Here is a 21,909-nt window from a genome sequence, read left to right as displayed (position 1 = left end):
ACTCTATCCAGATGTAGTTATGTAGAGTAATGGTAAAAACCCAGCACAAGACTCAGTAATACTCCAGTCCTCAACCTTCAGCATATCTCACCTATCTAAAAGGTAAAGGTAAATGGACCCCTGACCATTAGGTCCAGTCGCAGACGACTCTGGGGTTGTGGCGCTCATCTCGCTTATCTGCTTTAGCATAATAATCAGAGGAAAGAGTGGAAAAAAGAAGATGCATTATTGCAGCATGGGTGCATTCTGTACTATGCCTTGGCAACGCCAGTTTAGGCCAGTCTTAAAACGAGCCTTGCATTTGAAGACTTTAAGATAAATGCAAAACTTACATAAAATGGAGGTGTACGCAACTGCCGAAAAGTGTAATTTAGAAAGGATCCTATTCTTGAATTTTTACCGTTAGGTGGATTCACATGTTGAAAAGATGTGGCAGCAGCTTGTGGTAAGAAACTGTAAATACAACAGGCTGCACAACAAATTGCCAGTTCGACAAGCTCCAAGAACCCTGGACCAGACAACAATGTCTTCAGAATTTGCAGTGGGCCCCTTCTGTATGTGATCACTGTAACCTTTGTTGTTCTTTGTCAATGGAATTCAGTGTTGTAGCATGTGTCACTGTGACCCTCCCAAAGATCTGCATGGCTGCACTTCCACATAAGTACACAATCATAGACCAATCAGACACTAACACAGCAGGAATGGAATAAAAAGTTTTTATTCAATACTTTCTTATGGCACAAACACTAAAGGCCACTCAATTTTTTTTCCATCATAAAGTTGGATGCCACAAAATAAATCAGCTGGCCGCTGCTAAGCATTCGGGTGGAGATAATTTAAGAGATGATTAAAATGCGAATGAAATCAGTAGGAAATTGTGATCATTTGTGAAATGTAGCAAGCTCAAAAAGTTTTTTTTGAAGAATGAAAGGTGTTTTCCTAAGTAATATATTCCACAGGTACATATGCTACATCCGTCATGTTCCATACATCTATCCATGTGATTATATCCAGCATCTGGACACAGCACAGCCATTATTATTTAAGGCTTACAAGGCACTTTAACAACATGGTCATATAAAAATACGGAGTAATACTATCAGGCTGCCATATACCCAGGGCACAGGTCTGACAATTTAACATGGGAAGCACAATAACAACTGCATGATTACAGGCAATATTGCAAGACAGCACAGCGGTGGTTTTGTGTGCAAACCTCTTAGGCAGTGCTGTGGGGAAACACTTTTTTATTGATGCATTTGGGTGCAATTATTTGGAAGAGGCTGTGGGGTAATTGTTTCATGCAAGAGGAAATGAAAGAGTTGTTTTTAAGCTAGAGGGAAATATATTTTCTTGTGCCACTCCCCCATGACTCTGGACGTGTGCACATTAAATATCTTTGAAAACCTATGCAGATAAAGCAATGCTGCCTTGCCCAGTCTAGCTCTGACAAAGGGATTTGTCACTAGGACTTAGGCCCTCCAGGCTGATATTTTAAGTGGACTGGAAGAATGGTTTGTTAGGACTAGAGACAGCAGTGAGCTGGAAGGACTATGATGGTATGGTAGTTCTTCCTTTAGACTGTTGCTCCTCTATAAGCTGCAATGCATTTTCCCCAGAGTCTCAATATTTGTTTACGTAAGAGGGGCACATGAAGCACATGGTGCATGGTAGAGATGGGTAAGACACAAAAGTATGTTTGGAACACGGAAGGACCAGCTTTTGGGGAGTTCAGATATCCAAGATAGCACTGTGAAATAAAGTGCACAGCCATCATGGCCTATCCAGTATGGCACAAGGTAAGGAGGGTTACTACAATTAACACCAGTTACAGGTGGGTAGCCGTGTTGGTCTGCCATAGTCAAAACAAAATAGGAAATTCTTTCCAGTAGCACCTTAGAGACCAACTGAGTTTGTTCTTGGTATGAGCTTTCGTGTGCATGCACACGAGGTATCTGAAGAAGTGTGCATGCACACGAAAGCTCATACCAAGAACAAACTCAGTTGGTCTCTAAGGTGCTACTGGATACAATTAACACCCTCAATGAATACTTCAGGCAGAGTTCTATTAATGTCAGTACCAACAAGGGCAAAGTATGTACCAAAACAGGGCAAAGTATGTTGTAGGTAAACAGGAGCATGAAACAGCATATATGGTTTGGAATCAGGAGATGTAAAGTGTGGGGGGGGGGGTTAGTTCCCTTCATTGTCCCACTCTCTTGCTTGGATCTAGTCCTCATGCACAAAGTAAGAACTGCTTGATCATATAGAGTGCTTGGTGTACAGCAGAGTGAAGGAGCCACCTTGACCAAGCAGCGTTTGCAGAAGTAAATGCAGAGGAGATGGCGGAGCCTGCCTGGCTATCTTGATCTGTGATGCAGAAAGCAGGAAGTGTGGTTTCTTCCTTTGGTTACTGCTTCATGAGTCTGCTCAAGCTATCCTGTCAGCATACCCCAACAACCTTTTCAGTATTCTCACAACCCCACAGTTTGAGACCCTGGGGTGTAGAGGAATCTTATGGATGGTGATGCATAAAGATTATGCATGTGTCACTTCACCAAGCTGAGAAGCTGCACTTACATCTATCCACATAGCCATTATGCACTCCCTACCCGTGTAGCATATATATCCAGGGTGATGTGGTCCTGATCCAGCCTTCCCCAACTAGCTCCCCGGGGCATTATTGGACCACACCTTCCACCATCCCCAGCCAGCCTAGCCAATGTTTAGAGATGATGAGAGCTCTGGTCCAACAATGCCTTGGGGGAGAAGGGACCAAGGTTAGGAAAAGCTGCCCTAATTATAACCAATGCATAAACACTTGTTAGGCACAGACATCTCAATTTCTGATTTAAAAAAAATAAATTTCTGAACATTTCTTCATTGAGTTTGGTGGTTTTTCCAAGTGATTAAAAGCAATCAGCAGAAGTTAATTTTTTTATTAAAAAAAGCAGAGCTAAAGATAGAGGCTGCTGTTCACATCATCATCTTGGCTCCTCCTCAGAAGCCATCATAAACAGTGGCGCAGGAAGGGGGGCGTAGGGGGCAGAGCGCCCCGTGTGCCACTCTGGGAGGGGGCGACAAGATGGCCCCTGCCTCCCCCCCAGGTGTAGAGTGGCCGAGGGTGCGGCGTCCGTACGGGCTGCCACTCTCGCGCACCGTCAGTATGGTCGGCATGCAAGCAGCAGCCCGTACAGACTGCGCATGTGTGGCATTCCGTATGGAGTGCGCACACGTGGGATGCCGCACATGCGCAGTACGTACGGGGATGCTGCACATGCACCGCCCCGGGTGCCAGAGAGGGTTCCTCCGCCACTGATCATAAAAGCAGTTGCAGCTAAGAAGTCTCAGTATTAGCAATTCGATAGGAGGTGGGGTGGGGAGTAAGGAATGTGGCACTCAAGCCCATAGATGCCCGCGTTGCAGTCACCAAAACCACCGGCTCTCAGAGTGCAGGGAAAGCGACAACCTGAGACAGCCCAGCTGTTGGTCACCATTGCTCAGCACAACCTGGAACTTGTAGTCCCCGTTGGTGAGCATGGGAGGCAAATCCAAGGTGGGGATATAGAAGGTGGAGGAAGGCAAGTTGTAAGAACCCTGAAAGGAGAAAACAGACACACACAAAAATCAGTCAGCCCATATCAGCCAACACTTTCTGCTCCCTCCATCTGGTATACTAACAGTGCCAATAGGTAACACTCAAAAAGCAGATCTTTTACAGTATGAAATCAAGGAGAAATTACAGGTTGATAGGTATGGCCACTGAAATATTCCAGCCCCTCACTGGGAGCCAGCAGGCCCACCCCGTTTGCACAACTGAAAACATACAAACCAATGCACTCAACCCTGTCAAAATCCAGAAGATGCTCTTTTCTAGAAGCAAGAGTGGCTGGCTGGAGTAAGCAGCTTCTGCCTACTCCATCGCATCTAAGGCCCAAGCGGCTGCCTAGAGATGTCCCTATATGAGCAATGCACTAACTCTGAGCCTTGCCTTAGGGCACAACGAGCTGCTAAAAGCACCCCTGAAAAATACCTCGTAGGCTGCCCCTTTTCGGTTTACAGGATGCAGATGTGGAGCAGAGGTGGGCAGAAACGGGACTGAATTAAAGGTCTGCAAAACTTGCATGAGGAATGTCATCTTTCAGGCTCCAAGTATTGGTCTCCCAGAGGAAACCTAGCTATCTGTTGGAAAGACAGCCAGCTCCATTTGCATGTTCATTCCTTTACTGAACTTCATCATTCTCCCTTAATTTCTTTTAATGCACATGGGGCTTAAATATAGGTGCACTGCACTATGGGGGGGGGGGGGTTTTCCTAATCTTTACATGGAGATGTATTTAAAAGCTTTCTTATCTGCCCTTTACCATGAGCCCTGCCCCCTGCCCCTGTAATCCCTTGATTACAGCAAATTTGACTGCAAACCTTGGTAAAACCTATCAGCTGTATGGAACCCCTGTCCTTCTCTGACGGACCTGCACATTCCACAGGGATGTGGAATTTGGGGGCATGCCTTGCAGCTGCCCATCTCATGTGGGATTTATTTCTTTGGTTCTCCTCCCTAGTAAGCAAGAGGGGGAAGCTTGAGCTTACCGCTCTGAAGGGACAATGGCAAGGAATGCCGTAAGTGTGCATTGGTTCCGGACATGGCTGGCCGGGAGGAATAGCCCGATCCAGTATGGCACAAAGATCATCATAGGTGCAGCTGCCAAGCTCTTGCACGCAGGGGACCTTTATCCACATATCGCCGATCTTCTTCTCCAGAACAACATCTCCCTAGAAGTAAACAATACACACAAACATTAACTTAACCTCCGACTTTCCTCCTCAAAAATCATCCACAGCTCAATGCTTACTATGTTGTTGGCGTTTGGTCGTTTAGTCATGCCCGACTCTTCGTGACCCCCATGGACCAGAGCACGCCAGGCACCCCTGTCTTCCACTGCCTCCCGCAGTTTGGTCAGACTCATGTTGGTATCAATGCTTACTAGAGCTTGGACAATTGGCCATCCTTTTTTTATAAGAAATTTATTAAATTTTCCAATAAAACAAACAAACAACAAACAAAAAAACTACAAAACTATGGACAATTGGCCATCCTACCTATGGGCCAAGGTTGGGGAGCCTGTAGTCCATCATCATTTGAAAGACCGCAACTCCCATTATCCCTCATCGTTGGCCTCATCATCATCATCATTGATAACATTGATTGATATATCTCTTATTACCAGAGGCTGGGAACTTGTCAGTCCCCAGAAGCACCTGAGTGGGGTCTTAATTCGCAGCTTTGATTGGAGTCAGCTCTTAGGTACCACCACAAGAGAGCAGTAAGGAGCAACAATTCATGATTTCTTTATGCTTTGTTCCCCTGACTTGACCTTCACTGTAACAGATTACTGTGCAGTATGCAACAATAAAGAAACACAGAACAACACCGCAACATTCGACAGGCAGAGGCAATACGTAAAACGGAGAAGCAACAAATGAATGGCCACATTAGAGCAGGTTCTTGACCCAGATATACACCACCCCCTCCCATCCTTCTTTTATCTTGAAAAGCTCCTGCTTCAAAGTGTGCGTGTACAGAGCAGGCATCCCCAAACTTGGCCCTCCAGCTGTTTTGGGACTACAATTCCCATCATCCCTGACCACTGGTCCTGTTAGCTAGGGATGATGGGAGTTGTAGTCCCAAAACAGCAGGAGGGCTGAGTTTGGGGATGCCTGGTACAGAGGAACTACAGAGGAGCCAGTTTGGTGTAGTGGTTAAGAGCGGCAGACTCGTAATCTGGGGAACCGGGTTCGTGTCTGCACTCCTCCACATGCAGCTGCTGGGTGACCTTGGGCTAGTCACACTTCTCTGAAGTCTCTCAGCCCCACTCACCTCACAGAGTGTTTGTTGTGGGGGAGGAAGGGAAAGGAGAATGTTAGCCGCTTTGAGACTCCTTCGGGTAGTGAAAAGCGGGATATCAAATCCAAACTCTTCTTCCTCTTCTTCTTCTACTTTAACCATTTCCTTCCCAGATACTGTACTGATCTGCTCAGAATTCCTTCTCCCCTCTGCATCTTCCCTCTCAACGAGAGAAAAACAAATGTGGATGGGTGTGTGTGTGCATGCGTGTGCATTTCTGAACAAACAAAGGGCTGGAAAGTGAAGGGTTAAACAGCTTCTGTTAAACCCTCTCAAATCTGAAACTACCTGCTGCTTCTTCACAGGGTTTAAAAAAAAAACCCAAAAAACCAATAATATATTTGAAGGTGGCTTTCATATCTCCTTAGTCTCCTCTTATCAACTGTTCCTCCTAAGACTTGGTTTCCAGACCCTTGATCATCTTGGTCTCCCCTCCTCTGCACATGTTCCAGCTTGTCAATATCCTTCTTAATTTGTGGCACCCAGAACTGGACACAGTACTCCAGGTGTGGTCTGACCAAGGCAGAATAGAGCGGGACTATGACTTCCCTTGATCTGAACACTAGACGTCTGTTGATGCAGCCTAGAAGATCATTAGCTTTTTTTTTTTTTTGCTTTTGGCTGCTGCACCACGCTATTGACTCAAGTTAAGCTTGTGGTCCACCAAGACCCCTAGATCTTTTCCACATGTACTACTGCTACACTTGGGTTTAAACATGCAACCTGGCTGAATAGGCAAGGAACAACCCTAATTAAGTTTCCCAGCTCCAATTGGTTTGAAAACAGGCCCCACCTGCATGTTAGCTCACAAGGCCTATTTTGCTTTCAGAGCTGTTTCGGGAGCAGCTGAGCTTAGCTATTTTCCTTCCACTCACTGAACATAAGGCTGCTCTGTATAATAATGCCAGGCAAAGTTCCCTTTCTGCAACATTGGAGAATTCAGGCATTTGCCGTGGCGCCCAAGTGGGTCCATGGCCCTCTGCCCCAGCTGCATCTTCGCTGTCATTAGAACGTAAGAGCCCTGATGGATCAGGCCAAAGACCCATCTAGCCCAGCTTCCTCTTCTCACATCCAGGTGCCTAAGGGAAGCCCCATAGCAGAACCTGAGTGCAAGAGCACTCTCCATGCTTGCACTCCCCAGCAACTAGGTTTCAGAGGCATACTGGCTCTGACAGTATAAGGAGAACATATTGTGATTATTAGCCATTGCTAGCCTCATCTCTCTCCCCACCCCCATGGATTTATCTAATCCTCTTTTAAAGCCATCCAGGTTGGTGGTGAGCACTGCCTCCACAGTTTAACTGTGGTGAAGAAGAAGAAGAAGAAGAAGAGGAGGAGGAGGAGGAGGAGGAGTTTGGACTTGATATCCTACCTTTCACTTCCCTTAAGGAGTCTCAAAGCAGCTAACAATCTCCTTTCCCTTCCTCCCCCACAACAAACACTCTGTGAGGTGAGTGGGGCTGAGAGACTTCAGAGAAGTGTGACTAGCCCAGCTGCATGTGGAGGAGCGGGGAAGCGAACCCAGTTCACCAGATTACGAGTCCACCACTCTTAACCACTACACCACACTGGCTCTCATACCACACTGGCCCTCACGCTTTCCTTTGCCTGACCTGTCGCTTTGCATGGAGAGTTCGAGAAAGCCAGAGGCAGTGCAAGGATATTCCCAGGGTGTACGCCCCACCTGACCCGACTGCTCAAGCACCTGGCATTGCCTCCCCAAGTCTCTTCTCCAGCAAGCTGCTCTCTGACAGTGTCCTTCTTTAGGAATTGCCATTATGGACCAATGTGCTCTTGCTAAATAGGATGGACATCTGGGAGTGCCCCTCAGCCCCAGCTCAAGGAGGATTCCTGTACGGTTGTGCGAGCATCCTAAAAAGCAGCAGTGGGAGGGGGGGACTTCTGGCGAGCTGCGATGGAGGATGGCTGAATTCCATCACTGCTGCACGTTCCAGAATCAGAGGCTGAGGTGGGAGTAATCAGCCTCCCTACACTCCCAGGGCTGGGGAGTGGCAGCTCATCCGCCCAACACCTGGCCCCAAATTCAGAAGGAAGGAGGGGCTGGGGGGGCGCTGGATGGAAAGCCCGGAACATTTCTTGGCAACTCTCCAAAGCCGCCTCCATTTAGCAGCAAGCTTCCAATTCTTAAGATGAAAAATTGGATTTAAGTTTTGGACATGATCTGATCAAAGGGGGAGATACTACTCTGCTAATTAATTCAGCCACTGAGGTGCTAAAAAGGATTTGAACGGAAGAAGGGTTAACATCTACGTAGACTTGTTATGTTGGAACTGAAAGGGGGGGTGAGCCTCCTTTGTTATTATATTTCGTTTTGCTATGTTATATGGCAAAATCCCCCCCCCCCCCGCCCCGAAAGAACCAACTGCCCGGTTATTTATAGCAAGCGAGACTGGAGAGGTGGTGTATTTGGCGATAGAATATGACTTTAATAATCATTAACTGTGTGTAATTAACAATTATTCAAAGGTGGAAAACCAAGTTCATAGTATTCAGCTGCAGATATATTTGGAAGAGGGTAAAGAGTTTCCCAACTTTGATCTGGAGAATGACTGGAGAGACGCTAAAAAAAAACTTTGGAAGTTTGTCTGGAATTAGAATCGGAATGCTGCAGCTCCGATTAACTGAGTGGGCATGACCGGAAGTAGATCAGCTTGTCGAACTAAACGCGGAGCCTTAGCGGGAAAGGTGCCTTTTAATATCTTACTTAATATTTGCATTCCCAGTTTTATATGGCAAAACCTTCCCTGGACAGGTTAACCATTTGAAACACAGCTGGTCTTAAAAGCATTGGGCAGATGCCTTGATTCGATTCTATCCGGACTGATTTGGCTGCTGCCCGAGGTGAGAAGATTTTTGGAGTGGCTCGGCGGAAACAACACTTTGTGAAGAGATATCGTGAAGATACAGGGGGAACTCTGGAGGCGAATTCCACACAGAATATATTGTTTTGTTTTATCTCGCTTGTTTGAAAAATTCAGAGGCTGTGAAAAGTAATGAGGATTAACATCGGAATGATTTATGGGAACCATCGTGACAATTATGAAAGCAGTAAAAATATGAGATGATCAGGACCCCCCCCCCACCGAACTCAGAACATGGGAAGATACCTCCAAAAAGTTTTTTATATATATAATTGAGCATAATATTTGGATTTTTTGATTATTGAATAATATGTATAATTTGGAATATTTAATATGGTTTGATTGGATTGTTAAAGTGAAAAATTTAATAAATAGTATTTTTTTTAAAAAGCAGCACTGGACACACAAGCAAGTCACGCTACCTCTTGTGATGCTTCTTCCCCATGTTTCAAAAAAGGAATCTTGCAAAAATAATAATAATGGGGAGCTTGCTGGAGGGGAGATGCAGGAAGGCAGTGCAAATGGAGGGGTGGCAAGGCATCCTCTAGGGTCCCAGAAATGGTGGCACCCACATCGAGAATGAAGCAAAAAGCCACAGGTTCCTCTTTGGAGGTCACCTCCTCTGTCCATATTGCATCTGAAGCCTCGTAAAAGGAAGTGAAGCTCACTTGCACTTCCTCCGATGCCTCACCTTTAAACTCTCTAAATCTACTTGGCTATAAAGACTCGCCACAGCCTTCTTTCTTGTATCTCAAGCCCCTTTGAGAACCGTGCATGCTTTTGCTGTGGCGAGATGGAATGGCAGACCATGGTTTGGCATTACAAATGTTAGCCCGGACTGAGCATCCAACCACACACTCCTCCCTACCCTCGCAGCAATTTCCTGCCTCCTTCCCTGGTTTGCGGCAACCTCGGTTTGCCATTTTGGCCTAACGGGCCAGCTATGGTTTGTGCTTGCCCTGCAAGAAAGGATAAGGCACCACGATCGAACCCTCACACCAAGTCTGTGCGCTTCACAAATCATAGTTTAGTTGTTGCGCCTGGACCAACACAGGAAGAATTTCATGTCTGCAGCTGTCCAGGGAATCTGTCACAGGAGAGGAAGGGTCAAAAAAACACTCGGTAGCCTAAAGACCCAACATAAGCTCTCAAGTGTGGAGCTACGTATAAGAAAGGTCTTTAAGGAGGCTGAAGGGCTTCCCTGCTAGTTAAGTCCTATAGGTTACCCCATGGTCAGTGGAGTGCATTTTCCTCTTCTGCTTCAGTTTCCCTGCATAGCTCAGTTGGTTAGAGCGCGGTACCGATAATGCCAAGGTTGCAGGTTCGATCCCTGTATGGGACAGCTGCATAGTCCTGCATTGCAGTGGGTTGGACTAGGTGACCCGCAGGGTCCCTTCCAACTCTGATTCTATGACTTCAGTTCTCCATTCAGAGACTCGGATGGAGATCCTATGTCAGTGACAGAGACTCATCCCATCTAGTGAAGTCCTTTTTTCTCCAGATCACATTTTCTTGGCTCATATTTTCTTGACATGCACTTACATATCAAATTCCTTTACTTGGGAAAGAAAAACAGAAAAGAAAAGAGGGGCCTGTAAATCTCGAATATATCCTTTATGCTAGCTGAGGTCTAGAACAGGGGTCCCCAGACTAAGGCCCGGGGGCCGGATGCAGCCCAATTGCCTTCTCAATCCGGTCCGTGGATGGTCTAGGAATCAGCATGTTTTTACATGAGTAGAATGTGTCCTTTTATTTCAAATGCACCTCTGGGTTATTTGTGGGGCCTGCCTGGTGTTTTTACATGAGTAGAATGTGTGCTTTTATTTAAAATGCATCTCCGGGTTATTTGTGGGGCATAGGAATTTGTTCTTTTTTTTTTTTTTTCAAAATATAGTCCGGCCCCCCACAAGGTCTGAGGGACAGTGGGCTGGCCCCCTGCTGAAAAAGTTTGCTGACCCCTGATCTAGAAGGCCACAAGTTCCCCATGCCTGTCCTTTTGGAAAAGATGTCTTCTTTCTGACCTCAACTCTGGAGGGGGAGAACAAGGAGGGAAGCGGGGAAAGCTGTGGTCGACACCTGGATTTGGCCTTCCTGATGCCCCAATGCAATCTAGTGCCAGTCCCACTTCCACTCGTCTCATGCCTAAAAAGCAAAGGTCCTTTGCCCCACCACTTTCTCCGGGAAAACCTGCGGTTCAGTGCAAAGTTGAAACAAACGGCAACCCGTGGAGAACCCTGTTGCAGATTGTTCCGACTCAATGCGAAACCACATTTTTTCCTAGGAGAAAGCCGTGGGGGCAAACAGAAGTGCAGAGGAGCCCATAGTTGCAAACATGCTTCATGAAGTCATGTTTGTCCTCGTTAAGAGCACTGAAACTGTTCCCAGTGTGAAGGAACCACTTCTGCCTGGCTTGGCCCACAGGCCTTCCACATACATACCTTCAGAGGTGAAGTGAGGGCCACAGTGGTAGCAGCGGCTACGCTGACTGTCACATCTCCCGGGATCGAAATTGGGTCTGGATGTATGGACAAACTCCTGATCACAGCAGGGTCAGATGGGGGGCCACAGTTCTGCCATGCGAAGTTTTCGATCTGAAGGGTTTAGAGGAGAAAACACGTGAAAATAAACGTGTGGAGCTCAAAGCAGAGGAAGGTACCCAGTCTGGCCCTTGTCATCACACCCAGCAAATAAAGCGAAGGTGAAAGCAGCGGAAGATTCCAAAGCAGACTTTTGTGGGAATCTTCCAACCAGCGGAACTTGGTTAAGGGAAGCGGGAGTCCTATTTCAAACAATGCTCCGTGGACCTTGCATTCCTGTCTTCTGATAATACAAAGAAGCTTCTATCTACCCAGGCGTCACAGTACTGGAAAACTCGGCAACGCTGCACCAAGCAGACTACGCCATTGCCTTACGCAAGCCCCCATATACCGCAGGGAGCGACTTTATTTGGCAAAAGTTCTACACCACTTGATCAAGGGGGAGGGGGGAAACCTTACAAATAAAAAGGCACGAAACGTTAATTTTAAAATTGCAACAAAACCAGCAGGCATAACAACATTATCAAAATATAGATGAAACCAACAGATTTTAAGACAAATGCACACAATAAAACCACATGGCTGGGCAGGCTTGCCCTTGGTGGTCTTCAATTCATTTCCCACCACTATTGGAGGGCTGTCCGTCCCCCGTCCCCCTCATTTTTGTCGGCAAGCATGCCAATGATCCATGTTCATCTGCAGGTGATGACGGCACTTTTAAGGTCACCTGAGACGACATCAGTTTCCTAGGCACTTCTGCGCTGTAATCAGCATGCAGCATACCCGGCAAGCACACCTGCCGCCAAGACTCCCGACTCATGCCCAGAAGTGCTTTTTGGGGGGTTTGGAGTTTCCCAACATTTGATTCAGCCGTTGAACAGACAGGTTAGACAGGGGCAACTCCCCTTGGCCCCAACCCATAAAACTTCTGTCGTCTCAAGGGCACCTGCCTAGATGTTCCCAAGGATCTCTTTTGACGGAGTACAGCACCAAAATCTTATTTCATCACACAGCACTGCAGGCCTCTACATGTTGGAGCCACGGCACTCCTCAGACACTCTGTGAAGCTCACGGTGTCCTGCCCACTGTCCTCTGTTTGGGGTACAGCTCAACTTCAATGATTCACCAACCCTGAGAAAGGCACACTGGGAGAGCCAGTGTGGTATAGTGGTTAAGAGTGGTAGACTCGTAATCTGGGGAACCGGGTTCACGTCTCCACTCCTCCACATGCAGCTGCTGGGTGTCCTTGGGCTAGTCACACTTCTTTGAAGTCTCTCAGCCCCACTCACCTCACAGAGTGTTTGTTGTGGGGGAGGAAGGGAAAGGAGAATGTTAGCCGCTTTGAGACTCCTTCGGGTAGTGATAAAGCGGGATATCAAATCCAAACTCCTCCTCCTCCTCCTCCTCCTCCTCCTCTTCTTCCTTCTAAGGCTCCCCCATCCCATTTCTCAGCTTGGGTCCTTTATCAGAGAACAGACATTAAATACGTTGTATGGAAGGGTGTTTTAACAAATCCTCTCATGAGGCTCTCGGCTGAGATTCACTTTGCTAAAAAGCGGCGGTCAAAGAGCAGGGGTGGGAATCCTGTGGCCCTCCAGAGGTTGTTGGGTTCCCAAATCCCATCTGCCAGGATGGCCCATGCTCAGGGATGATGGGAGTTGGAGTCAAGGAAAAATTAGTGGACCACAGGTTAGGCACTGCTGGTCTAAAGCAGGGGTAGGCAACCTAAGGCCCAGGGGCCGGGTGCAGCCCAATCGCCTTTTCAATCCGGCCCACGGATGGTCTGGGAATCAGCGTGTTTTTACATGAGCAGAATGTGTCCCTTTATTTAAAATGCATCTCTGGGTTATTTGTCAGGCATAGGAATTCATTCATATTTTTTTTTCAAAATATGGTCTGAGGGATGGTGGACCAGGCACGACTGGAAAAGGTTGCTGACCCCTGGTCTAATGTGTCCCTTGACCACCCACTTAGTCCAACAAGGAAGGACCAAAATACTAGGCAACCATATTCCACTGTAGCTTTGCAAATGAAAAGCCATGTTGCCAAAATATGTCTAAGGCCGGGCATTATTTCTTGTTTTATCTGACAACATTTACAAACTGTTTCATTGCAAAACAAGCTAACAAGCCTCTGAGCGGTTTACAACAGTATAAAACAAATCATGAAAATATATCGAGTAAAGAAAAGGTTTGGGCATGTCTTCAGTGCAACACTGAAAAGAGGTTTCAGTTTTCTTCTGGTACAAATGGGGACTTCCACAAACAATTTCCATGCACCTCAAGAGTGGTCAATGCAGAGACTCTGGGTTGCCATAGCTCAGTAGGTAGAGCATGAGACTCTAAATCGCAGGGTTGTGGGTTCGAACCCCACATTAGGCAAAAAGATTCCTGCATTGCAGGGGGTGGGACTAGATGACCCTCGAGGTCCCTCCCAACTCTACAATTCTATGATAATTAGAACATCCAGAGCAAGGCAGCAGTTGGGTGTTGAGCAATCAGCAAGAGTACACTACTTCAGAAAGTAGTAAAGAATTTGGCAGGAGACTGGGACGTCGGCTGATGTTCTCAAGTTCACTGTGGGTCCTGTTAAACAGGCCTAGCTTGTGCCCTAAAGCAAGTAGAACTGTCAGGAGGGATGGCATTGGCGTTCCAGAAGCAAGATAACCTTGGCTTTCTCCCATCCTGCTCAGATACATGCTCAGATTGTACAACCCTCCTCCCACATCAGCATGTCGACACAATTTGTTAGCCACAGTTACGCAACGTACTTTGAAGTGATTGCTACGATTAGCTCTGTAACTGACTTTTGTGAGTGGTTGAACGTGGGCTATAGTGCTGGTTACAGAAATTATCTAAAACATTTTGGCAGTAAACAACACCCCACCCACCAAGACGATTATCGTTGGTTTGCCCTTATAATTAAAGAACTACATTCCTCCTTCAAATATAAAATTTTTGAAAGGGTCCATTAAGAACTGAATAGCCATGACTTTTATCACCAACTAGCTAACCTTTCATTTTGGACTTAACGGAGGTCACAGGTGGAAAAGGCTGTTTGACCATGGAACAGACTTGCTCAGAAGGTGGTGGGCTCTCCCTCACTGAAGAAGAGGTTGGATGGCCACCTGTCATGGATGCTTTAGCAGAGATGCCTGCATTGCAGGGGGTTGGACTAGATGACCCTTGGGCATCTCTTCCAACTCTATGATTCTATGCTAGCTTCCCACAGGCATAAAAGTTTTGAAACGGAAGAAAGTTCCATCGTAAAATAGCACGCCTGAATTCTGAAGTAGCACAGTTCCAGAAATGCTACATGGCATTTCTGACAGTGCAGATCAGCTCCAAATGTGAACCAAGAAGGAGGGGGAAACCTTAGGCACTATATTTTAGGAAAGGATGCAGTGGCTGGGAACAATTCCTTACCTGAAACCCTGGAGAGCCAAACAATGTGGGACGCAACTCAGTATGAGACAGCTTCCTATGTAGCCAGCAGTATAGGAATTGAGTACACATAATTCGGTATTGCTCCTTTTGTATCATTTTTAAACCTATCACCATTTATTTTGGGTACTCTTTTAAAAATTATTCTCAGCTGTTTTTATGTTTGCAAATTGCCTTCGGACCCATGTATAAGGTGATTCATAAACTAATAAAATAAGTTAATAAAACCAAACCATTCTAAACAGGAAAGTTTTGTCCCAAGGTTCAAATGTCTTGGGAAGGTTGCTACTAATATAAAGCTGGAATTCAGCGGCAGCAAAAATAAAAAATGGAGGGGGGGGATATACAGTTAGGTTATGGAGAAATCACTTCTGCTTGTCATGTCCTCTACAAAATTTCTGTTTTCATACATGGAACAGATGTTCTTAACAAAACAAAACAAGTTCCCCACGTAGCAGGTGGACTCAAGGCATAGAATGGAGAAGTGCTGTATTTCACATGTTCTGATTGCAAAAGAGCAGAGTTTCAGTTCCCAGCATCTGCATATAAGCAGGTCCCAACCATCAGCTGAAGTGATCTAGAGGGCCGCAGGTTCCCCATTCTTGATGTAGAAACTCTTATACACAGTACTGAAACAGTTAAAACCAATGGCTTGCTTCAGTATCTTATTACTATAGAGAATCATAGAACTGTAGAGTCGGACAGGACCACAAGGGTCATCCTTGCAAAGCACGTTTTGTCCAAAGTAGGGCTCGAACCCACGACCCTGAGATTACAAATCTTATGCTCTACCGATTGAGCTATAATATTTGAGGATCAGTACCACAGTATGTTGCTTAGTCACATAGTGCCAAGAAAGACATCTAACTGCACTTGCAACATCGTTTTCCTGCTTGAAATGAAATGGGAAGAAAAAGATCAGCATATTGAGCAATGGGAGGTTTGGGGCGTGTAGACGAATTCCGATTAAAATCCACACTCAATTGCAAAGCCTTGGGCATTATTCCTATTATCAATGGTTACTACTATCCATGGGCTTGTCCACACTTGAGCATTACTGTACTCTGCTGTTAACCCCCCCCCCCGCATCCTATCCCACCAGTTTGAATTAGAACACAGAAATACACACCCACACATGTGAATTTGCATATGAGGAACAACTTTGTTCTTTTCCAGTCATACCAGCAGGCTTTCCCTTTTGTGCTTGTGTTTGCCTTCAAATTTGTTGCTTCTATTCAGCTAATTAAATACTGACAAGGCATGTGCACAGAGCATTGTTTTTTTTTTTAAAAAAGATTCCCCACTCAATAAGTTTGCAAAAGGACACCATCAGGCAACTTGTAAATTTGCTTGTAGTTTTCATGCAAATCTGAGGGATGAAACACACACACACACACACACACACAGTTAAGTCCAGTCGCAGACGACTCTGGGGTTGCAGCACTCATCTCACTTTACAGGCCATGGGAGCCACACACACACACACACACACCCACACCCCCACACATGAAAGAGAGGCTAAGCACCTGACTCTCCATTACTGGCATGCTGGAAAAGAAATTAAAGTGATTGTAAATACACAGCACACACTTTTCAGATCGTTGCCCAATATATCTGGTGATGGTTTTTTTAAAATACGATTTGCTTCTGCAGTTTTCAGGCTTTCTGCAAATCTGAGGGATCAAAAAGATCAGGAGCGCACCGGAAATAGTTTTGACCACAGCTGGGGGGGGGGGGAATGAAAGCAGGCATGGAAAGGAGAATAGCAGAAAGTGACCATTAATCCACCCACCCCAAAACACTGAAACAAATAGCCTGTGACCCTGGTGGAGCATTTTAGATCCCCATTTTCCCCTATCTTGGGCAAACCTGAATTTACAAGGGATGAGTATTGAGACTGCTGTTCTTTGAGGGCAATGTCCTGTGGTCTGCAAATTAAATAGGAACACGAACAGATGCAAACAGGGCCGGCGCGTCCATTAAGGCGAACTAGGCAGTTGCCTAGGGCGCCAAAATGGAGGGGGCGCTGGCCAGGCTTGGGCGGGATGGGCTAGCAGCAGCTTCTCCGCTATAGCGGAGAGGTGCTGCTTGCCCCCTACACCACCACCCCGGCTCCCGCTAAAGCAGGCTTTGGCGGGGGGCAGGACGGGCGAGCAGCAACTTCTCCGCTACAGCGGAGAAGGTGCTGCTTGCCTCTCCACCACTCCCCACCTCCCACTAAAGCAGGCTTTGGTGGTGGGGCAGGGGGCGCCAGAAGGTGGTCTCGCCTAGGACGCAAAAAACCCTAGCACCGGACCTGGCTGCAAACACATAGCAAGACCTGGTGCAAATAAGTCGTACATTATAACTGTAATTAATACCTTACGTCTTGACTTGTACAAATCCACATGACCCAGGTGTAGCTTTGCAAGAAGCCATGTTCGCCTGGGTCAAGATGCTGCTGCTGAATGACACAACAATAATGGTTGATGAGCTTACCAAACATCATTACTGTCTGAAAACCTTCCAACCCAATAACTGTCTCTGATCCATCCCACGTCAGGTAGGCAGATGGTGATGCTCCGTATTCCACCTGTCACTAGCGGCCACAGTATTATCCTGGCGGAGTCAAGCAAGCCCAATCAGAGCTCCACTTATAATTCTTGGACTATGTTATGCAAACCTATTAATGCCACACCATCATGAACATCTAACACTTATCCAAATAACACTTATCTAATTGACTTTCCGTAAGTGGCAAGCATGAGCTGAAACACTAAACCCAGCATATGCAGAGTCATTGTGGCTGCCTACGGAAACAGAAGTTTAAGTACTGAATCATAGCACGGTACCCCGGGTTTCATCTAGTCCAACCCTGTGCAATGCAACTAAAACATCCCTGACAGATGGCCAGCTAACGTCTGCTTAAAAACCTCCAAGGAAGGAGAATCCACCACCTTCTGCAGAGAGTCCATTCCACCGTTGAACAGCTCCTGATTGCAGCACACTGAAAGATCATGGCGTAATAAATTTATTTATCTTTAAGGTGCCACAAGACTCTTAACTGTGTTGCTACAGCTTCATTAATTATACCAACTTTTGGAAGGGGCTAGTTATCATTGCAGACAGCAACAGAGAGGCTAAAGGAAGCAGGCAGCGTCAACTGTGAGAAAAAGCCTCCCACCACATGGAATGAGAAGAGACTACCCTATTTTTTGCTCCATAAGACTCACTTTTTTCCTCCTAAAAAGTAAGGGGAAATACCTGTGCGTCTTATGGAGCGAATGGTGGTCCCTGGAGCTGAATTGCCCAGGGGCCAAAAGCAAATTGTGCTTTTTATTTTACAAAGAGAAAAGGGAGTGTTGAAAGGACCCGCTCAGCAGCTGATCAGCAAGAGATGGGGAGAGAGATAAGAGTCCCCGGCTCCCTTTCAGCCCCGCCCTCCTTTGTTGAATGTGCTGCAGAGGGAGGTTGTTTGTTTCCCCAGGACATGTGACTGGCTGATTAGATTATCTGTCTGGAAACAGTAGAAATGGCTCCCTTTCCTTAGGATTTTTCAGAAATGTGAGTTAAACCCCATAAAAATGGGGCTTTTCCTCTTTGCTTTTCCCCCTTTGCAAAAGGAGCTTTGCTTTTCCCCCTTTGCAAAAAAAGCTGCAAAACCTTTAGCTGATCCTCAAAAAAAAAAAAACCCCTAGGGCTTTTCCCTTTGCAAAAAAGCTGCAAAACTTTTAGCTGATTCTCAAAAAAGGCCTTTTGCCTTTGCAAAAACAGCAGCAAAACCTTTAGCTGATCCTCCAAAAAACAACAACCCCCAAACCCCAGGGCTTTTCCCTTTGCAAAAAAAGCTGCAAAACTTTTAGCTGATCCTCAAAAACAAAACAAAAAAACAAAACAAAACAGGGCTTTTAGAGGAGGAAAACCATAAAAATATTTTTTTTCTTGTTTCCTCCTCTAAAAATGAGGTGCGCCCTATGGTCCGGAGCGTCCTATGGAGCGGAAAAATACGGAGTGTTTTCCACATGCAAATGCATCTCTGTGCAGAAATGCACTTATAGCCTGAAAGAGAAAGCAATTTTATGAAGCGTTTTACACTGCACACACTTCTGCGGAAGCAAATAATAGCCTCATTATAACAATACCAATTTATAATACAATTATTAATTTCAATTGTTCAAATCCCGAATTATATAATTAAGATAAAGTTGCCCCCCACGTGCTAGATTTGATGATTTTCTTTGCATTATTTCTGCACTCCAAAATCTAATTAGTTTCAATTATTATTATTATTATTTCATTTCTGTACCACTTTATATTTTTAAGAAATATAAATCTCAAACGGTTTACATTATATTAAACATCAATAAAACAATGCAGACTCAAACATTTCTGAAGAAAGTCACCTGTGTTGCTTTGACTGTACTTTATATTTAACAGGAAACCAAAATACCATCTGAAAACACTTCAAAATAAAACACTACAAAGGAGGTCAACTACAGAATACATATTTAACCCAAAGTTAGAAAAAAACAAAAATCTTAAACATTTCAAAAGAAAACACTGCAAAGTGAAGTCAAATATAACATGCACATTTAAGACAGCATAATTAACAAGAGAATAAAATATTATAAGCGTGACATGCTGTTTGGCAGGCACGAAAAGATGGGCCACAATAATAATGCCTCATACAGAAACTGCAATATTAATCACTTCTATTCGTGTTGACACTTTAAATGATTTATAAAACCGCAAGGGAGGAACTCAGAACTATATCCTTGTGTGCGGCAATGATTCTGTCGGTGGTGTTTCTTCCATCCCGCACTCCCAACCCCGCAAGAGATGCCGGACAGCTGGCCCCTTCCTTACCTTGGTGAGCCTCAGGGGCCAGTGTTTGTCCAGCACGGCGAACCGCTGTTGGGGAGGGCCGCCGACCACAGCTGGCCACATCTGCAGGGCGCACAGCGCCAGCGAGAGCGCCAAAGCGAGCATTTCTGGGGCTGCTCCGGAAAGGCAGGAAGGCGAGGCTGAAACTGAACGCAGCGCAAGGAGACCGAGCAAGCGAGGCGAGCAGGCAGATCACAAGCGCGGAAAGGGCGGATGCAAAACGAGACGCTGGACTTTAGCTGCTCAGGAGCCGGAGAACAGCAAGCACCTGACGCAGCAGGAGACGCTTGCTCACTTCAAGTGCAGGCTTGCCTTTCTCCCCGCAGGCACTAGACACACAGGTTCCCCTCCTTCCTCTATCGCATTTAAAGAGGGATTCCACCCCCGAGATCAGGCACCGGGAAATTATCACCCAGCATGCCCTTGATGGAGGGAAGCGGCTCTGCCCTCTGCTGGGATGGAAGGCGCATTTCCCCCAGATAACACAGGAGAGGGAGAGGAGGAGGAGGAGGAGGACGCAGGCGCTTCTATTCACGCGCAGACCGTGTTTCATTTATAAAATAAAAGGTCGGGAACAGGCATTTCCAGGGCATCACATCCTTCTCATCCCACCTGTGGCTTGGCTACTCTAGAGCGATGAGGCCAAGGCCCTTTGTTGTTGTTCAGTCGTGTCCGACTCTTCGTGACCCCGTGGACCAGAGCACGCCAGGCACGCCTATCCTTCACTGCCTCTCGCAGTTTGGCCAAACTCATGTTAGTAGCTTCGAGAACACTGTCCAACCATCTCATCCTCTGTCGTCCCCTGGATATTTTTGATCTTTTTGCAGTCCATGGGACTCTCAAGAGTCTCCTCCAGCACCAAGGCCCTTTACACGTGCACAAAGGCATCTTGTGTAGCCATAAATTTCAGAGCCTAAGAAATAGTTTTGTGGGGAGGGAGGGAGCCAGCGAGCCCTGTTCAAATTAAGTGGTACTTATAAACGGGAACTTCAGGTTTGACCCACTTTTGGGGAATGATTTTTATTTATTTTTCAGTTTGAGGGCCAAGGGTTGTTGGTTATAATTCATTTGTTAATACCAAGGCTACACTTCTATACACATTTACCTGGAAGTAAATCCCATTAAAATGAGTGGGACTTCCTTCTAATGCAACATATGTAAATATATAATAGCAGATGAATGCAGGGAACCCAAATTACAAACAATAATAATTTACTTAAAGTTCATTGAAAAGATGCATACATTGTCATTCTGTGGAATGATATCCAAGGCAGTGTATGCAAGAGGGTTTGTTTGTTTTTAGAGTAGAGATTTAAAAAAAATTAAACAACCCATCAAGCTATGAAACAACTCAAATGAAAATCATGAAGGAAGCTGAGTAATGTGCCTCATTCACTTGTATTCGCAATACTTTAATTTCTTAAAGGATAATATATCTGGCTGATGAAAACTAAAGCATCTGCTGTTTGGGTGCCAAGCAGGTTTCACTCCACCGCAACACAAATTCGAGTCATTCACTTTTATGGGAGGAAGTAAAGATGCATCTGCTCAGACCTCAGGGCCACCTTTGGGGGCTAAATCTGCCTGCATCCTCTGGTAAACGCCTCTCCCTGCCTCGGTGACTGGGTCTGGTGGGAGACAGAGGGCAACAACACCTGGGGAGCCGCACCTTTCCCCATCCCTGCCACAGGTGGGCTGCTGTTGCTGATGTCAACTGTTGACAGGGAAGGGTGGGAAGCCATTCAGCAACCTCTGGGCCAAGGGTACATGTGTACGTTGTGTGTGTGTGTGTGTGTGTGTTGTATACTGCCTCTTCAAGAGGCAAGCCCAGAAGGGTTCAGCATAAGTAGGTCATGTGAGAGAACGGAGTGTTGTTGTTCAGTCGTTCAGTCGTGTCTGACTCTTCGTGACCCTATGGACCAGAGCACGCCAGGCACGCCTATCCTCCACTGCCTCCCGCAGTTTGGCCATAAGGAGTACGGAGAACGGAGTAGGGTTGTTTTATTTTTGAGGCAGAGACCTATGTTAACTGGTTGGGCCACAATAAACTCTTCAGCTACCTGAGAGGCCCAAAAGGACTACTAATTGGGGCCAGTTTCCCACCTGAGTTGAATTTGCTTTTTAATATTTTATTGAGAGCCGCCCAGAGTGGCTGGGGAAACCCAGCCAGATGGGCAGGGTACAAATGAATTATTATTATTATTATTATTATTATTATTATTATTATTATTTCTTTGGCCTGCAATCTTTGCCCTGGGCAGGAGTGGCCCATCTGGTTT

At 46.0% G+C, this 21,909-nt stretch overlaps 1 protein-coding gene across 1 annotated transcript; it reads right to left on the bottom strand.

Annotated features, from left to right (window-relative positions):
- Window positions 1-3,356: 3,356 nt before the first annotated feature.
- Window positions 3,357-19,958, bottom strand: GM2A (GM2 ganglioside activator). The gene is made up of 4 exons (XM_033140316.1): window positions 19,613-19,958; window positions 11,226-11,378; window positions 4,591-4,773; window positions 3,357-3,597 (listed from the first exon to the last, which is right to left on the bottom strand). Exons 1-4 carry the CDS (start codon window positions 19,733-19,735, stop codon window positions 3,427-3,429), a joined length of 630 nt encoding a protein of 209 aa, XP_032996207.1. The 5' UTR covers window positions 19,736-19,958; the 3' UTR covers window positions 3,357-3,426.
- Window positions 19,959-21,909: the final 1,951 nt, after the last annotated feature.

Source organism: Lacerta agilis, chromosome 2, assembly GCF_009819535.1.
Source record: "Lacerta agilis isolate rLacAgi1 chromosome 2, rLacAgi1.pri, whole genome shotgun sequence".
NCBI classification, from domain to species: Eukaryota; Metazoa; Chordata; class Lepidosauria; order Squamata; family Lacertidae; genus Lacerta; species Lacerta agilis.
The sequence above is the reverse complement of the archived record's forward strand: the minus strand, read 5'-3'. Positions and strand labels throughout refer to the sequence as shown.

Coding starts and splice junctions, on each gene's coding strand:
- GM2A (XM_033140316.1), bottom strand. CDS start 19,735: ATGCTCGCTTTGGCGCTCTCGCTGGCGCTGTGCGCCCTGCAGATGTGG. Junction 4,774..11,225: donor CCCTCACTTCACCTCTGAAG/GTATGTATGTGG, acceptor GTTTACTTCTAG/GGAGATGTTGTTCTGGAGAA. Junction 3,598..4,590: donor GCCATTGTCCCTTCAGAGCG/GTAAGCTCAAGC, acceptor TTCTCCTTTCAG/GGTTCTTACAACTTGCCTTC.